This window comes from Sus scrofa, chromosome 9 (genome assembly GCF_054392235.1).
Source record: "Sus scrofa isolate SSC_HxYL_T2T_F1_AM1 chromosome 9, Sscrofa_HxYL_maternal_Yorkshire_Landrace_v2.0, whole genome shotgun sequence".
Classification (NCBI taxonomy): domain Eukaryota; kingdom Metazoa; phylum Chordata; class Mammalia; order Artiodactyla; family Suidae; genus Sus; species Sus scrofa.
Window position 1 is genome coordinate 106,833,257 of NC_139391.1, and position 16,884 is coordinate 106,850,140.

The window sequence follows — 16,884 nt, forward strand, 5'->3', positions numbered from 1 at the left end:
AATCAAAACATGTTAGAGTCCATCTTAAAGCCATCAGCATATTTCTTTCTAACACCTAAGGGAAAGTCTAATTCAAGAATTAGATGCTGATGGAGTTCCCTGGTGGCCTAGCAGTTAAGGATTCGGCACTGTCACTGCTGTGGCTTGGGTTTGATCCCTGTCCTGGGAACTTCTGCATGCCACAGGCACAGACAAAAAAGTGAATAAAATTTTTTTTTAAAAAAAGAAAGATTTAGATGCTGAGAAAGGGAGTTTTCTTGGCAGCTGGGTGAAAAATTTAGCCAGTGTTTAAGGTGCTAGTAAAATTCCCTGTTTCTGGTTTCTATACTTCTGGTCAGTTCTAAATGCAATCCCTTGTTCTTTGTCTGCGAGCATGTCACCATTTAAATAAGTTATCTGCTTTGATGAGCATAAAACAGGAGTGCACAAACTCAAATGCCTGCAGTCGGGTGAGCCCCTAACATGGGCAGGGCCCCAGCTTGCCAGGCACTGTGAGGGTGCACTATGCCTTTACATGCTCCAGCATGCATGTCCAAGCTCTCCCACACACATACCCTGTTGCCTCTGCCGTGCTTCAAGATAAAACTTGCACATCTGTTTCTCCCTTCTGGGAGATAGTCCTGAGAAGAGGTCGAGGCACGCCCTGGAAGCAGGCAAGGTCTGTTTGGTTACAGCATCCTAGAATCCTGGTACCCAGTGTATGATGTGCAAAAGAAACCAAGGCTTGGGCTGGAACAAGTCCCTTTAGCCCTGCATGCTCCTCACTCTGTGGGGAAATGAGTACATCAGGAATTTGCAAGAGATGCTAGGAAGTAGTTGGGGCTGTGGCGACTTGCAAACTATATACCCAGTCAAGGGAGCCGAATTGTCCAAACTCTAGTTGATTATTACCAAATATTTCAAGAGAAACTGGAAATCCAACTTCTGTAAAATCTCCATATTTAAAAACAATGGCAATTAATTTTAAGAATTATTAAACACAATCTTGGTCAGCACTGTGCAGGGATAATAAATAGGTCTGCAGACCAGGAGCAGCTCTCTGCCAGCAGTTGACTATTCTAGTCAAAACCCTCTCACCTGGAAGAGAGGATCAATGACTCCCACCTCCCCAACAGAGACCCTCTCCCAGTCAGCACAGTAATGAATTCCAGTATGACTGGTAAGGGCATAACAGAATCTTAACCTAAAAATTAATTATTTGGCTTGAGTAGATATTAAGTAACCCATATTCTGTACACCCATTTGCATGTGAGCCAAAGGATGAGTTGAGGATGCTGGGAGTTAGTGAGTTTTTAAAAAAAGGGAGGGGAGCAGTTCCCATTGTGGATCAGCATGTTAAGAACCTGACTAGTGACTCTGAAGATGTGGCTTCAATCCCTGGCCTCACTCAGTGGATGAAGGATCCGTTGCTGCCAAAAGCTACAGCGTATGTCGCATATGCAGCCCAGATCCAGTATTGCTGTGCTCGTGGTGTAGACCAGGAGCTGCACCTCCGATTCAACCCCTAGCTTGCAAACTTCCATATGCCACAGGTGTGGCTGTAAAAAGAAAAAAAGAAAGAAAGAAAGGGAAATGGACATGGTCTCTTGCCACTTTCCTGCATTTTACTGTATTATTCTAAAGCAATGTTGTTCATGCCCCATTCCAGGAAGGGCTGTTGGAGAGAAGACAGTCTCATTTGGGTCTCAAGCCAGTCAAGTAGAAAAATGACATGGAGTCACTTCTACCCCTCAAAGTCAATCATTGGAAGTCTTCTTAACTCCCTGGTTTTAAATGTGCTCACAATGTCAAAGATAAAGAACTTTGTCCTAGAGGTTGAAAGCGATATCCAGAAGCAATGGAAAAGTATTCTCTTAATGTTTTTGTCTCTTTCACTCACCCAGGGACCACTCACATTGACTTAGGCAATGATTTTCTTTCTTTCTTCCCTCTAGAACCTGTGGCATAGCCACTCCGAGCCATTTACTGCAAAGACAGATAATTTTTCTTTGTGGCTGCTTGACTGACAACCGAGGCTCTCAACCCCCTAAAATAGGACAGCCAGAAAATGAGATCTCTCTTGTCACTGCCTATGACATTTAGTTACTGATTTGGTCCAATAACTCGGGGAGATTTTCAATTTAATGTTGCAGCATAATAATTGTTTGTTTTTCTTCTTCCTGACTATCTCTAATCACTTTATTTCCAACTTGTGCAAGGACTGATAAAGGACATATGCATCACCAAGACAATAACAGCTTGTCTTTTGATGATGTTTTCTAGTGGAGAGAGTTCATTTTACAGGCGGTTTGAAATTCTGGTAGAAAAGAGGGAAAAGCTTTGACACTGACATTTTGTTCTTTTATCACCTCAGTGCGGTTCTTACAGATAAAAAATATCCATTTGTTTTCTCTTATTAAAACCTGATTAATTAAATATTACAGAAAAATTCAAATGTATCAAATGATAATAAGCAGCATCTTGGGTCTTATTCATTCTGCAGTTATAGAAAAGAAATGAAGACCATTTTAAAATCTGAGTATATGGGAGTTCCCATTGTGGCTCAGGGGTTAATGAACCCGACTAGCACGCATGAGGACACGGGTTCAATCCCTGGCCTTGCTCAGTGGGTTAAGGATCTAGCATTGCCGTGATCTGTGGTGTAGGTCCCAGATGAGGCTCAGATTCTGTGTTGCTGTGGCTGTGGCTATAGCTCAGATTTAACCCCTAGCCTGGGAACCTCCATATGCCATGGGTGTGGCCCTAAAAAGCAAAAAAAAAAAAAAAAAAAGAGTTCTAAGTTTATGAGTAAATGCTGCTCTATTTGCTTTAGGTATTAGTGTAACAAAACATCTTTTGAACAGTGTTCTATCTGAGTTTTGAACTTTGATTTTTGAAATGAAACGATTTTTCATCTCAGAATGGAATTGTAGCTTAAATTAAGAGCCTTCGTTGGAACTTTGGCTAGTTGTTTTCAGCTTGCCGTGTAAGACACCTCCCAATGTTCTAAATAGGAGACCAGATCTAAAGACCCAAAAAGGAGTCATTAATTCTCATTGTTTTCTATCTTTTCATTCCTCTGTTCCACAAACATCTTTTGGATACATTAATCAGATTGTTCTTTACAGAGAACTACCATATGACCTAACAGTCCCACTCTAGGGCACACATCCAAACAAATTTTCCTTAAAAAAGACACATGCACCCGCATGTTCATTGTAGCACTATTCACAAGAGCCAAGACATGGAAGCAACCCAAATGCCCATCGACAGACAATTGGATTAGGAAGATGTGGTACATATATACAATGGAATACTACTCAGCCATAAGAAGAACAAAATAATGCCATTCGCAGCAACATGGATGGAACTAGAGACTCTCATACTGAGTAAAGTCAGTCAGAAAGAGAAAGACAAATACCATATGATATCACTTATATCTGGAATCTAATATAGGGCACAAATCAACCTTTCCACAGAAAAGAAAATCATGGACTTGGAGAATACACTTGTGGTTGCCAAGAGGAAGGGGGAGGGAGTGGGGTGGATTGGGAACTTGGGGTTAATAGATGCAAACTCTTGCCTTTGGAATGAGATCCTGCTGTGTAGCACTAGGAACTATGTCTGGTCATTTATGATGGAACATGATAAAGTGAGAAAATAGAATGTATGCATGTATGTGTAACTGGGTGACCATGCTGTACAGCAGAAAAAAAAAAAAACTGTATTGGGGAAATAACAATTTTTTAAAAATCAGAAATATAAGATGAAGATGAAATAGTCCTATTTCTAATTATAGTATTCTACATGCCTGCTTCAGTTTTTCTCATCAGCATACCAAAACCGAGGTATTAAATTAAAAAGACAAAATTCTTTCTTTGATGATAGATCTACTTTCATTTTAGAAACTAGCTTCTCTTGGCTGCCAACTTTCTGTCATTTCTCCCTATAAATATACTTGGTTTCTCATGGAAGTATTGGCTTGATTTATCTGGTTGATAATAAAATATATTTTGCTATAATGCAGAATGTAAATGATTAGGCCTCAAACACCTCCCTTAGAGATTAAAAATTCATCATTCCTTATCACTTACATGTGGAATATAAAAAGTGTATTGGAGTTCCCATTGTGGCTCAGCTGTAATGAATCCAGCTAGTATTCATGAGGACGTGGGTTCAATCCCAGGCTTCACTCTGTGGGTTAAGGATCTAACATTGCTGTGAACCATGGTATAGGTCACAGACATAGTTTGGATGCAGCTCTCTTGTGGCTGTGGCATAGGTCAGCAGCTAAACCCTCTGATTCCACCCCTAGCCTGGGAACTTCCATATACCACAGGTATGGCATTAAAAAGACAAAAATATATATATTTTTGTAATAATAATAAAAAGTAGTACAAACGAACTTATTTACAAAACAGAAGCAGACTCACAGACTTAGAGGACAAACTTAGGGTTACCACAGGGGTAGGGAGGGCCAAGGGATAAACTGGGAATATAGGATTAATAGATGCCCGCTAACATATATAAATAGATGACCAACAAGGATTCACTGCATAGCACAGGGAACTATATTCATTATCTTGTAATGAGCTAGAATGGAAAAGAATCAAGGAAGAAAGTGTATAGATACATACGTGTGTGTGTATAACCGAATCACTTTGCTCTACACCTGAAACTAACACAATATTATAAATCAAAGTTATACTTCCAATCAAATTATACTGTGCTTCAAGTATAAAAATTTATCAGTTCTCAGCCTGATATCATTGTTCAATTTGATCTTAGAGTGAGCAAAGTAGGAAGCGTGTTACCCACCTACACAAAGTGAATTAACATTTCTAGGCTAACAGCATATCACAAAATTAAATAAAACCATTGCTTTTTAGTAAAATTATGGAGGGTTATCTTACATGGACCTCCCCTGGGCTGTTAGCCCCAACTGTAACCCCTATACAGCAGCATTTCTCATGATGTGGAACCCTCATCCAGATTCCTGTGCCCAATTGTTCCTAGATCTACTAAAAAAACCACTCCTTGGGTAGTCTCTGAAGATAAAGTTTTTTACAAGTTCTTTAAATTTTATGTATAGTATAGTTTAAGATTCTACCTACCTGTTTTACAATATTCCTCCTTTATTGTTATGAAACTAAGCTTGTTATTTAAAATTTGGCATTGTCTTGGGGGGGGGGGAGTAGTCCTACCAAGAAGTTATAAACAAGTAGCAGCACTAAGGGAGTTGATGAGGGGTTTGACCTGTGTGTGCCATGTAGGGTGGGACGGGCCAAGACCCAGAGGGCTCCATAGCCAGGTTTGTAGCCTTTCAAATGCTCTTCACATAGGGAGATGGGAATAGAAGCCAGTCCACCAGTCCTGTAACAATGCAGGTGTCCAGAGCAGATTCCAGTACAAGGAGCTGCTTGTTCATCAGGACTCTAGCTAAGTAACTGGGTGTACAATATACTTTCCAGGGGAGCCCTGCCCAGAGAATGGGAGGAGTCCAGGCTCCGTGTCTACCCACCACAGCTCTCCTCGCAGTGACTACGCAGCCTACACCAACACCTACACCAACAGCAACCACGCTGCCCCCAGCAGCAATGCCTCTCCCCCTGAAGGCTTCGCCTCCCACAGCCTGCAGACCAGTGATGTGATCATTCACCGCAAAGAGAACGAGGGCTTCGGCTTTGTCATCATCAGCTCCCTGAACAGGCCTGAGTCTGGATCCACCATAAGTAAGTGACCGCTTTGCCTGCGTCTGAATAAGAGGTCTTGTTCTTCTTGTTCTGGGGGTGAGGATCCAGGACGAGTAGATCAGAGGGCTACTGTAGTCATCAATGTGGAGCCTGGGAGTCACAGGCTATGGCCGCAAATAAGATATCCTTAACACGTGACTGACCTTCAGCTCAGGAAGACCACAGCTAATGTCCCCCCAACACCACAACCCCATAAAAACTCTCCATTCATTTTACATTGGGAAGAAAATAAAGCAGAGTGATGTGGGGGTCTTGATGTAAGGGGAGGGGTGCTCCTATTCCATAGAACAAAACAGAGAAGCAAAGGATCGGGGCGGGGGGGTGGGGTGGGAGAAGCAGTCCAGGCAGAAGCCTTGAGGTGGAAAGATGCTCAGCATCCACGAAATATACAGAAAAACGTATGATCTCGTGTATACATGGACTCTCAAAAACAAGGCAAATGAACAAATATCACAAAACAGAAATAGACTCATAGGTACAGAGAACAGATGCGGCTGCCAGAGGGGGAGGGGGAGATAGGTGAAGAGGATCAAGAGGTTCATCCTTCCAGTTAACAAATAAGTCAGTCCCAGGGATGTAACCTACAGCACAGGGAATATAATCATTAAGTCGTAACTTTGTATGGTACATAATCTATGAAAATATCAAATCACTGTTGTGTGCCTGAAACGAATAGATACTAAGTCAGCTCTACTTCCACTGAATATATATGTGACAGAAGCCCAGTGCGGCTGAGGTCTAGTGAATGATGTGAGACGAACCATAGAACTAGGTGGGGGCCACTCTCTGCAGAACTTCACACAGGCTTGGGAGGGAGCCTGGAGTAGAGTCTCAATCCATAGGGACCATTGGGGGGTTTAAGAAATCTGACTCATATTTTTAAAAGATGAGTGCAGCTGCTTGTGGAAAATGACATCGGAGGGAAGGGAGTAGAAGCATGAGACACAGTTAGGAGGCATTTAAAACAGTCCTGTGAATTCACAGTCCTGTGAATTTAAAACAGCAGTGATCATTTTGTAACATGTAAAAATATTGAATCACTATACCGTGCACCTGGACCTGCAATAGTGTTGTAGGTCAATTATACTTCAATGAAAAATAAATAAATAGAATAGAATTTTAAACAAGTAAATAAACAATAGAATAGCCCAAAGGGTCCAGAGACCTCGTTGCATTCCTTCAGGGTAGACGAGGTAGGTGGGGGAGCAGTAGCTTTTACGTTCTGCGGTTTCTCCAAATTGAAGGTTCCAAGAGTCTGCACAACAAGTGACAGAGGTCATGTTTCTCTTCCAATCAGTCATCTTTGCAGATTCTCAGTTTCCTCAGCGGTTTTCATTTCAGCAGCACTATTCCAGAAACCACTCAGTAGCCAGCAAGCAGTAGGGCAGAAGAAGTGATAGGCAAACTTGTTCATTTTTCATGTTGAAGTGATTTAGCCCAGAATATAGTGGATAGAAACACCAGAATAGAGGGCAGTAAGAGAGAAAAAAAAAAAAAAATCATTGAATCATGTTGTGGTCCTAAAATTCTTATACATTGATGTTGTTCCCAGCACATGGTTGGGGGGGGGGTGTTGGGGGACTGCCAAACAATACTTAAGAAATCAAATTGTTGAGAATGAATAAGAACTTTCTGTGATAAGGTTAGTCTTAGCAAAGCACCACCAGAACTAAATGGAGAAAATTGCTCTGTTTAGCTTTAGCTTTGACAAGTTCAAGAGTGAAAACTATAGAAGGGTTAAACCTCGGGGAATATGTGCAGAAGCTAAATTACATACATCTGAAAGTACAATTTCATTTCTCCTTTTCTTCGTGATAAGCTGAAGAAATAAATCCAGTCTTTAAGCAGAGGGTAAAAGCAGGATTCTGTCAGTGCGATGGATTCACCAAGATTAAAAGGACACAAGACTATAGATTTTCATGAGTTATATAAACAGTCTTCCAATAATTTACTCTTGGAGAAAATGTTCACAGAGAGCTTTTGCAGCTATTTCAGTCACTCAAGTTGTTTACTGGGGCAGGATACCTAAAGGACTGGAATTAAATAAAAAGTTAACCACCACAACGACAGAATTAAACATGTGCTTAAGGTCTCAGCTTTATTTGAAGTGTGACAGCATTATTGCTAAACATGTAGGAAGATATGTGTGTGTGTACACGTGTGCACTTATGACATCAAGATACCTAGAAGATAAATGCTTTATCTATTGCAAATAAGATCCATGCATGGGCAGATTTGGAAAACACCAGATTCAAATGCTTACAATTAACATGTGGATTTTTCTTCCTACCAAGTGACAATAGACTGACCTCAAAAGAATAATTCTTACCATTTTTGAAATGGTATTATTTTACATCACCCTGGAGAGTGGAAATACATTCTAGAGTTCATGATACTTCCTGGCTTCTTCTTTCAGGTATTTATTTCTTTTCCATTTAAGGAATTTGAAACACAGGTTGCCCCTATGTTCTGTGGGAACACCAGCTATTACACTGATAGCGTGTAGCATTTACAGTCTGTAATTTGCAACATGCACACCAAAGCTTCTTGGATCTGATGCTGTTTCATGCTTAATTTTCATAATAATTTTAAAGAGACTGGCTCAGGGTCTCCTCCTTGTGCCCCACATCTATCATCGGAATATCAGGGCTTCCTGGGCTCTGTGAGCACTGGTTAGTAATGCTAACCAGTGCTCAAGAGTCAATATTATTCCCAGGGCTTCTGGTCATTTCTCTCTTTGTGTCTTATCTGAGCCCAAAGATCTTGAACACATTTGTGGTTTATTTTTAAGGCTACTGAAAGTCTCTCCTTAGTGGACAGAGCACTATTATTTATGCCTCTGATAGGTGAGGCAAGGGAGTCGCATGGCTGACAGCGTAGGCGAGATAATCAAATTGTCTGGATTTGAAACCTAGCTTCATCATTTACTAGCTGTGAGACGTGAGGAAGTTATATGACCTCTTTGGGCCTTAGTTTCCTTGGATGTAAAGAGAAGATAAGTTTTAATACATATGTCATCAGGTTGCTATGAGGGTTGAATGAATTTGCACATGGAGGCGCTTAGAACAGCACTGGCTCACTGAGCACCACGTGTGTCACTGTTGCTGTCTAGACCACCATCCCTGCTAGGAGTTAATCAATGCGTTCCTTCAGCTCACTTGTCTTGGAGAGCACAGAGGCTGTCAGTTCAGTCAGCTTTAGTCAAGGCCCCCTCAATCCCAGAGCAACCAGATCTGGGAGAAGATGAGCATCTCTGAAGGCCAGCTCCCCTTCCCACCTGCTACCCATCTGGAAGCACAGTCTCCTCTGCCCTTCATGCACCCCCTGCTCCTCACCCCAGGCTGATGGCGGGGGCCAGTTAGAGCAGTGGCAGCCATGCCAGTCCAGCAGAGTGGACTTTTGCCAAGGCTTCAGGCTGGAAGTCTCCTCAGAATTCACTAACCAATAAACTAGGAAAGTCATGGTAAATATTAAATTTCATACTTGAAGCTGTGCCTTTTAGAATCTCCTGCAAACCTTATGTCTCTACTGAAATGTCTACACTGAATAGATCAGAGGAGAGAGGCGAGATGGATAAGAAAAATGTAAACTTCCCTGCCCTGCAGACAGAGGAAGAGTTCCCTTCCACAAGTTCTCCAGCACAGGCAGCAAATTTGCAGACGTTTAACCAATTAAGAACTTGGAAAGTGGGGTTCCTGGCTTATTTTTTGCCTGATATGTAGTAGGGCTCTTTTAAAAACCTCATATATTTGTTTCACAATATTATTTCCCCAAACAATCTTTTTAACTTTTTTTTTATATTATTAATGTAATTAAGGCACATACAACTTCTTTCCGAAACCAGTGACCCAGGAGGCCAGCTACTGCTTGGGAGTAGACAGATGTTAGAAGCCATCACTCTGATATGCAAAAATATCCTTCCTGATTTAAAGTGAGAACAGGCAATCTTCCTGAATATTTTTGTCCTACTATCTAAAATATTAAGGTTTTTTTTTTTTTTTTTTTTTTTTTTTTTTAGGATGTAATTTGGACACAAGGGAAAACAAAGCAGTGTACAGACCAGAGCCTAGGACAAGTGTGAACTATAATGGCAGTGGCACTTAAATTTCTTAAAAAGATTCAAAGGTTTTTATAGGAAGATGTTCACTGCCATGTTATTGATAAACACCGAAAGTTAGAAATAATGTGAAAAGTTTCTCTAAAACTAGAAATGTTGGCATATCCCGGAGGTTCAAGTCATTTGCTGCCATTGACTGACTGTTGCTGTGCTTGCTGAGCTGTGTACCCAGGATAAAGGAGGCTCAGAGTCGATCAGATGCTCGCTCTATAAAAATGTCCCAGCAGCCACATGCAGTGGTGTTGACAGGTCAATCTTTGGGCCTCCCCAGTGGAAAGTTTGTGTCAGGCATCCAGGTTTTACTGCAAAGCTATAACCTGTCATTACAGGTGTGCTTCCTGCTCTGCCCCCAAAACCTGCTTTCCCACCAGAGGTCCCCCAAGAAAAGCTTTGGCACAAGTGATGAAACAAAAGTGACCTTTATGTCCTCCTCTTATAAAATTTGTGAGGAAGGTTTTGTTGAAATGTATGGGGTAGACATGCATGGGCAGCTTGGGCATCTGTGGTGGAGGCTGGCAGCCTGTTGAGGGAATTCAAAAACTTAGAGGCGGGCCCCTAATAAGCTGTGAGGTGGAACATACTCAGGATAGCCACTATAGCAGCAGCAATCCAAGCAGCACCAGGGAGGGAACAATCATTTCAACCCTTCCTTCCTTCATTTGTGTTGTCCTGATGACATTGATTCTGGGTTTGTTTGTTTGTTTGTTGTTTGTTTTTGGGGGGTGGGTTTTTTTGGCTTTATTAGAAGAGAGTCACTGGCCAGCACACTGCTGGCTCTTCACAATCTTTCAGCTCTGTACCGGTGCTAAAAATCTCTGTCTCTATGTGTGCACTTGATCAGGCACAGGTTGAAGTACAGACGAGGCCATTGTTGACTTTCCTCAACACCCACTGCCATCTGATGTCCTAGGAAGGAGTTAGTTACCTTTGGTAAAATGTCCTGACAACTCTCAAAGTCCTTCATGATGCCTGTAAGCCCTGGAGTTGAAAAGCTATCCTAGACAATCAGAAGCTTAGCTAGGGGGGGCATCTAGAACATTTTAAGCATAATTCTCTAAAAAGGATGAAATAGAATTGAACAATCAGTAAAGCAAGTTAGGATTTTTTTTTTTTTTTCACCAAAATTCACCCCACCAACCAGTGCAGCCACTAAATAGTCCTTTTGATACTGGCACAGTTTCCTCCATCACTGTCTCACCATAACAAAGCACTGGGACTGCAGATGTTTTACAAGTTTATTAAAGCTGAAGTACATTTTCAGAGAGGGAGAGAGTTCTCACATGAGCACAGGTTGAAAAAAAAGAACCTGACTAACTTTGCAATAGTCTTTATATCCCACAATGTGACCTGAGTGTAGACCCAGTTTGAGCTTCTGATTAGTCTTGGGCAGGATACCTTATTTGCATGGGGAACAGGTTATATGGTGTCCTGGTGAGGAAAGGGTGACATTCCTGCTCTTGCAGGGAGTGGGCAGCCCAGGCTGGTCAAGGTGGGGGAAGCGACATTACAATGAGACATGGCCAGAGGCTTTTGAGTTTAATCTCCATGAAAGGGACTTGAAGCCTACGATGCGTTGAATTTAGGAGAGGTACAAAACAGAACCAAAAAATGAGATTCCCGTGGTCTTGCCCTAATACAAGGAGATTTAAACTAAATGAAAAGTGCATTGGACAATAAGTCTCAGTCTCTCTCCAGTTTATCCACTAACTACTGTGTCTCTTGGGCCAGTCACTTGGACTTCCTGTGTCCCTTCCTCATCAAAACTATAAGGAAGGATGGTCTTCATGGCTTCTTCCAGATCTCATTTCATTATGCCATGAGTTAGCATGGAAATAAGGTGTTAGGTTAATTTTGTCTGTGTGTGAACAGCCTTGTCTAAGTTTGAGGCCTGGGTCATAATTTTCATTGCCTTAAGTTACCATTTTAAATTTTGTTACTTTCATTTGTGATTATGTTTTTAAGATGCTCCTAACACTTTTATTTCTTTTACTCAACTTCTTCTCCATCAAGAAATGGTCTGAAATAAGCACTTAAATGTACTAAACTAGCTCCCCTTTTAAGGCATTTTAAGGCAATATTTCTCTCCTTCTTTCATGTGTATAATGATAGCATTTGTATATCACACTGTGATAAATGGAATGAGGCTGCAGGAGGCAAAAGGAAACCTCCCAAGGGGGCCCCACCCATAGTGTTACCCAACCCCTTCCCCTGGAGGCAATGGCTGTCTTGGCACAGCTGTTATCTTAGGTGATACATTCCTTGTAAGTATGGCCCATACTTACAAAGATTTGCCCTAAAGGGAAGCCTCTGAACATCAGCAATCAGTAAGTGCCCCATCTTATGCCTTATTAATGGTTTGGGTTATAGCAGTGGATTTTTTTGAGAACTCTGTACTGAAATTTGTTCATTGATTTCCTTAAAAACACAAGTAATTGGTGAAAGTGGTGCAAGTCCTGGGACCTTGACTTTCTCTAAATCATTGCAAACTTTGACCTATCAATGCCTCATCCCCAGAAGTCATTGCTGGAAAGTTTCTGACGTTACACTCATGGGAATTAGCAAGAGAGTATCAGGTCTGGAGGCAGAGGATGGTTAAGGATATCAGGTCTCTCTGCCTTATTTTCTCAATTCTTGCCCACACGCAACAAAGATTTATAGGTGTAGGCAGTCTGGTGTTTTACAAACTCATGAAAGCGGAAGTACATTTTCAGAGAGAGAGAGAGAAAGTTCTCACTTGCGTGCAGGTTAAAAGAGAGGGCCCTCTTCCCTTCAGAGTTGTTTTTATATTCCCCCATGCGGACCAAGTGGAGACCCAGTTTGTCCTGCCCCAGCCTCCCTGCACCATGTGCAAAGGCTGAGTGTTGTTTGATCTCTGTATGGGGCATGTTTGATCTTCCGATTGGTTTCGGGCAGGATATCTTACTTGCAAGGAGAACAGGTTATATAGAGGAAAGGTGAGGAATGGACAACATTCCTTCCCTAGTCAGGAGCGAGCAGCCCAGGCTGCTCAAGATTGGGGAAGGGGCATTACGATGAGACATGGCCAGAGGCTTTTGGGTTTAATCTCCTTGAAGGAGACTTGAAGCCTGTAACATAGGTATCTTGGTTTCTCTATTTGCCACTGGTTTGCAAAGGCCAGTTCTGAAAGTTTCATTTCAGAATTCTTAACCTTAACCTTAGCTTTGTAATATTCCCTTAATCCTTAAATGAAAGAATCCTTAAATGAATCTCTTCTTTGGATTCCTTCAATGACATACTGCTTTTGCTCTGAGTTTTATGCTGAGAATAGTTTACTCAGAAGGCATAATGGTATCACTTGCACTGTTAATGTGAGTGCTTTTATAATAGAAGAAATACAGTGGGGCGGGGGACACTGAATAAAATGCCAGTTTTCTCTCAAATGTCTGTCTTCTAAGTATAACTTATGAAACCATAAAATAAGAAAAGTCTTCATAATCTTTTAAAAAATCTACATACATATAAAGATATTGTGTTCAGTCTGCACTGATGTACATATGTTTTAAATCAAATCACATTTATTAGTGTAATTTAATTTCTGCTTCAGGAGAGAGCTGGGGGGCTAGGGTATGAGGGGAGTGCAGTTTCTAATGATGCAGAGTTCATCAAGAAAGGCAGTACTTCCTGCGTACAATCCAACCTTCCCATAATGAGTCCTTGGTCATAACACCCCTGACAAAAATATCTACAGGGTAAGTTCAGACACACTCTGTTACATCCCTGACCCTAAGTAATATAAACACAGCCACTTTCTTCCAACAACTTTGCACTGTTCCATTGCATCAAAGCGGGTTTAGTTACCCCTGAAAGACAACTTTTGCTTTCCTGTCCATGTTTTGGTTGCTGTCACTTGGAATAACTTCTCTTATTCACTAATAAGTGGTACCAAGCTTTCTCCTAGGCACTGTGCTAAGAATCTTCCATTGTATTTAATTTTCACAGCAGCTCTATGCCCAAACAGTAAACCCTTCTCACAAGCAGCTCAAAAGTCTCTTAATCTCTGAATGAGACTTTCCCTGACCCCTTATTCTTCTTTCTTTCCAAGTGTTTTCTCCAGATCTTATATGGAGTTCTTTCTTTCTCTCTTTCTTTTTCTTTTTCATTTTATGGCTGCACCCAAGGCATATGGGAGTTCCCAGGGCCAGGGGTTGAATCCTAGCTGTAGCTATGACCTACACTGTAGTGGCAACAACACAGGATCCTTTAACCAAATGCAGCAGGCCAAGCCTCTGTGGCAACCCTGGTGGCTGTAGTTGGATTCTTAACCCACTGTGCCACAGAGGGAACTCCTAGAATTATTTGGGAGGGATATATAAACCCCTTGATTGTTGACTGTTCTCCCTTCTATTATCATGTGTTATTATTACTGTTTTCATTTTACTTTCCATATGTTTATGTTTTGCTATCCCTAAATAAATAATAAATTCCTTAAGGGCAAGAAATCATGACATTCCTTGGAATCCCTCCAGTTCCTTGCAGCATGCTTTTCAAGGATTTGTCACATAGTATACGTTGATGGGATCGGATTGGATTCTCACGTGGTGATCCAGAACTGTCTTTATCAGAGTAAAAGTGTGAATGTTCTCCGGTCTAACTTTCCATACACCTAAACCTAGCTGTCTGTGCTTTAAGGCAACAAGATGTATCTCTAAGAAGGGGCAAAGAACTCAGGGGAGGAAGTGTATGCAAGATGGTTCTTGCCTTGCACAACATGAGAAATTGCACCATAAGGATGTGAAACAATGTCCCAGAATACAGATTTCTCTTCATTATTCTCATCCTGAGTAAATGATTCTGTAATAACTCAGAGCCTGGTGAAGTCTTAGATGAGAGAGCTCTCTAAGAAATCAGGCCCTGGTGAGCCACCAGGGTGCCTCTGGGAAGCCCTCTAGTTGTGAGCATCTGGGTTGCAAAACCCTTGTCCTCAGAAATGCCAGGCCACTAGCCTCTGTGTGCTCTCTGATTCACTTCATTCTAGCACTGACTCTTCTGGAATGGCCATCCATCTTTGTGGACGCCACCTCAGCGATAACAATGTCATCCTAAACATGAAGGTTTGGATGGCATCCCAAGCTCCCTAAAAAAAAAAAAAAAAAAAAAGGATGACTTCATATTATTTATTCATCTCACAAGCCTCATTAACAAAGTAGCCCCTATCAGTTCCAAGTGAACAACTTCTGAATCACATTACTTCTTTATCAGATCATACCCACCTAAAACCACTTGACTAAGACCTATTTTTTAAATTTCACTTTGTTTTCAGTCCCGAGCATGACTGGTTTTGTTCCCAAATTAAAACCTGGCTGCCTAGCTCCTACCGGTAAGCAGATAAGCAAACAAACCACACGCACAAAAAAATATTTTGCATCAAATTCTAATCACTCTGATATCCAAACATCAATGCATATGCATCTTTTAACTAAAATGGAAAGACGAATGTACGCATTTTACTCTCTTAGCACTAACAAATTTAAAGATCATTAAATTGTAAAAAAAGTAAGTCTGCAGAGACACATCATCATTTTTATTTATTTTCAAGAAGAAGAGCAATGCAACCTATCAAAAAAATCTGTGTGTGCTCACAGTACTTTTTTTTTTAATTCTATACCATTCTTATTTGAATGGAGCTCATAAATCATAAGTTTTCCCCACTAGGAATCATTTTTCAGGAGAGATTTGTTATTATGTTCAAAGTCTCTCCTGGCAGTGGCAGAAGGTAGATGTGTAGATGTCTTCTTAGCTTCTTAGCTTCAGCTATTCCATTGTCTTAAAATTCATAGGTGGGTGATCAGTAGCTGTTTCCTTTGGGCTTATATGCTGCAGCCCCGTGTTAGTCACAAGATGGTACAGGGAGATGATGGTACAGGGAGGTTGCACCTGCAGAAAGAGCCCAGACTTTGTGTACACCCTCCCCGTCTACTAGTGGAAAATGCCCATCACCCTCCCAGGGGTTCAAATGAATTCTGAGCTTGCAGTTCACTTTTTCAAAAGACACATTTCTTTAAAATCTATTCAGGGTTGTATGTTGGATTAGATTCTCTGGGATTTTATTTTTCTTCTTTTTTTCCCAGTCACCAACCGCATAAGAAAAGCTGATTCCACATATACAACTATTTTAAAACCATGCTGATAAGTGAACACTGTACTGTTATTTATCACCTTTTTTCAGTTGTGTTGGAGTGTTATTAGAGAATATTTTTACCACTTGGACTGGGATAGAGAGCATTTCTTTTTATGTCCCAGGTTTCCCCAAGGATTCAGGGAGCACCTCTACCCAGGGAATACTTCCTTCTTGCCATACCAAATCCTAGTTAAAAACTCTTTGTTCACTTTGAAATTTAAGCTTCCCCCCACCCCCCAAACAAATCATTGCCATTCTTTGGGTAGAATCATTTCTAGAGATTAATCAGTCAGCCTGGGTATTGTTCTGGCCAGTTCTCTGCTATTGTTCTGGTCAGCCTGGGTGTTGGTCTGGTTAGTTGTTCTGGTCAGTTCTGAGTGATGATGGCTAGGTGGACACAGTGACCAAGCAAATTAGCTAAATAGTGGGACCCGCTACTGGCCTTTTCCTTTTCTGGGCTAATCTCTTCCAGATCTTATTTCTCTAAACCAGGTAATGGTTTGCTCCAAAGACATGTCCAGATGTTGGGCACCTGATGAACCCATCTGCTTTCAAGAGTGAGGTGCCCCAAACCTTCTGTTGAGAGACCATTCATAAGAAAGATGTAAAGCTATTTACACATTCATTGGGACAGGAGAGTCTTCTAGTAAGCAAGAGTACAGAGTTTAAAAGGTGTTCTGGCAGAGAGCAGTTGAGATAACATGAGGTAGAAGAATATTTTAACTTAGAAATCTTCATTCAAATGTTTTTTAGACTTGGAAGATGAACAGCAAGATGAAAAATAGGTTACATTCGTGTTGGTACTTGACAAAATTAAAATATAATAAAACCTTTATGGTATTGGTTGCCAAGTGTTTTAGTCCATTCAGGCATCTACAACAGGACACCACACACTA

At 41.2% G+C, this 16,884-nt stretch overlaps 1 protein-coding gene across 36 annotated transcripts in view; it reads left to right on the top strand.

The window, feature by feature from the left end:
• Window positions 1–16,884, top strand: part of MAGI2 (membrane associated guanylate kinase, WW and PDZ domain containing 2) — a 1,324,949-nt gene that overhangs the window by 1,174,622 nt on the left and 133,443 nt on the right. For all 36 annotated transcript variants that reach the window (XR_014816024.1, XR_014816026.1, XR_014816025.1 and 33 more), the window contains one exon: window positions 5,451–5,711. Coding sequence is in view for 32 of the 36 variants with exons in the window: in XM_021102528.2 (XP_020958187.1) it covers window positions 5,451–5,711 (261 nt within the window). In the remaining 4 variants the exon portion in view is untranslated. The remainder of the gene's footprint in view (window positions 1–5,450; window positions 5,712–16,884) is intronic.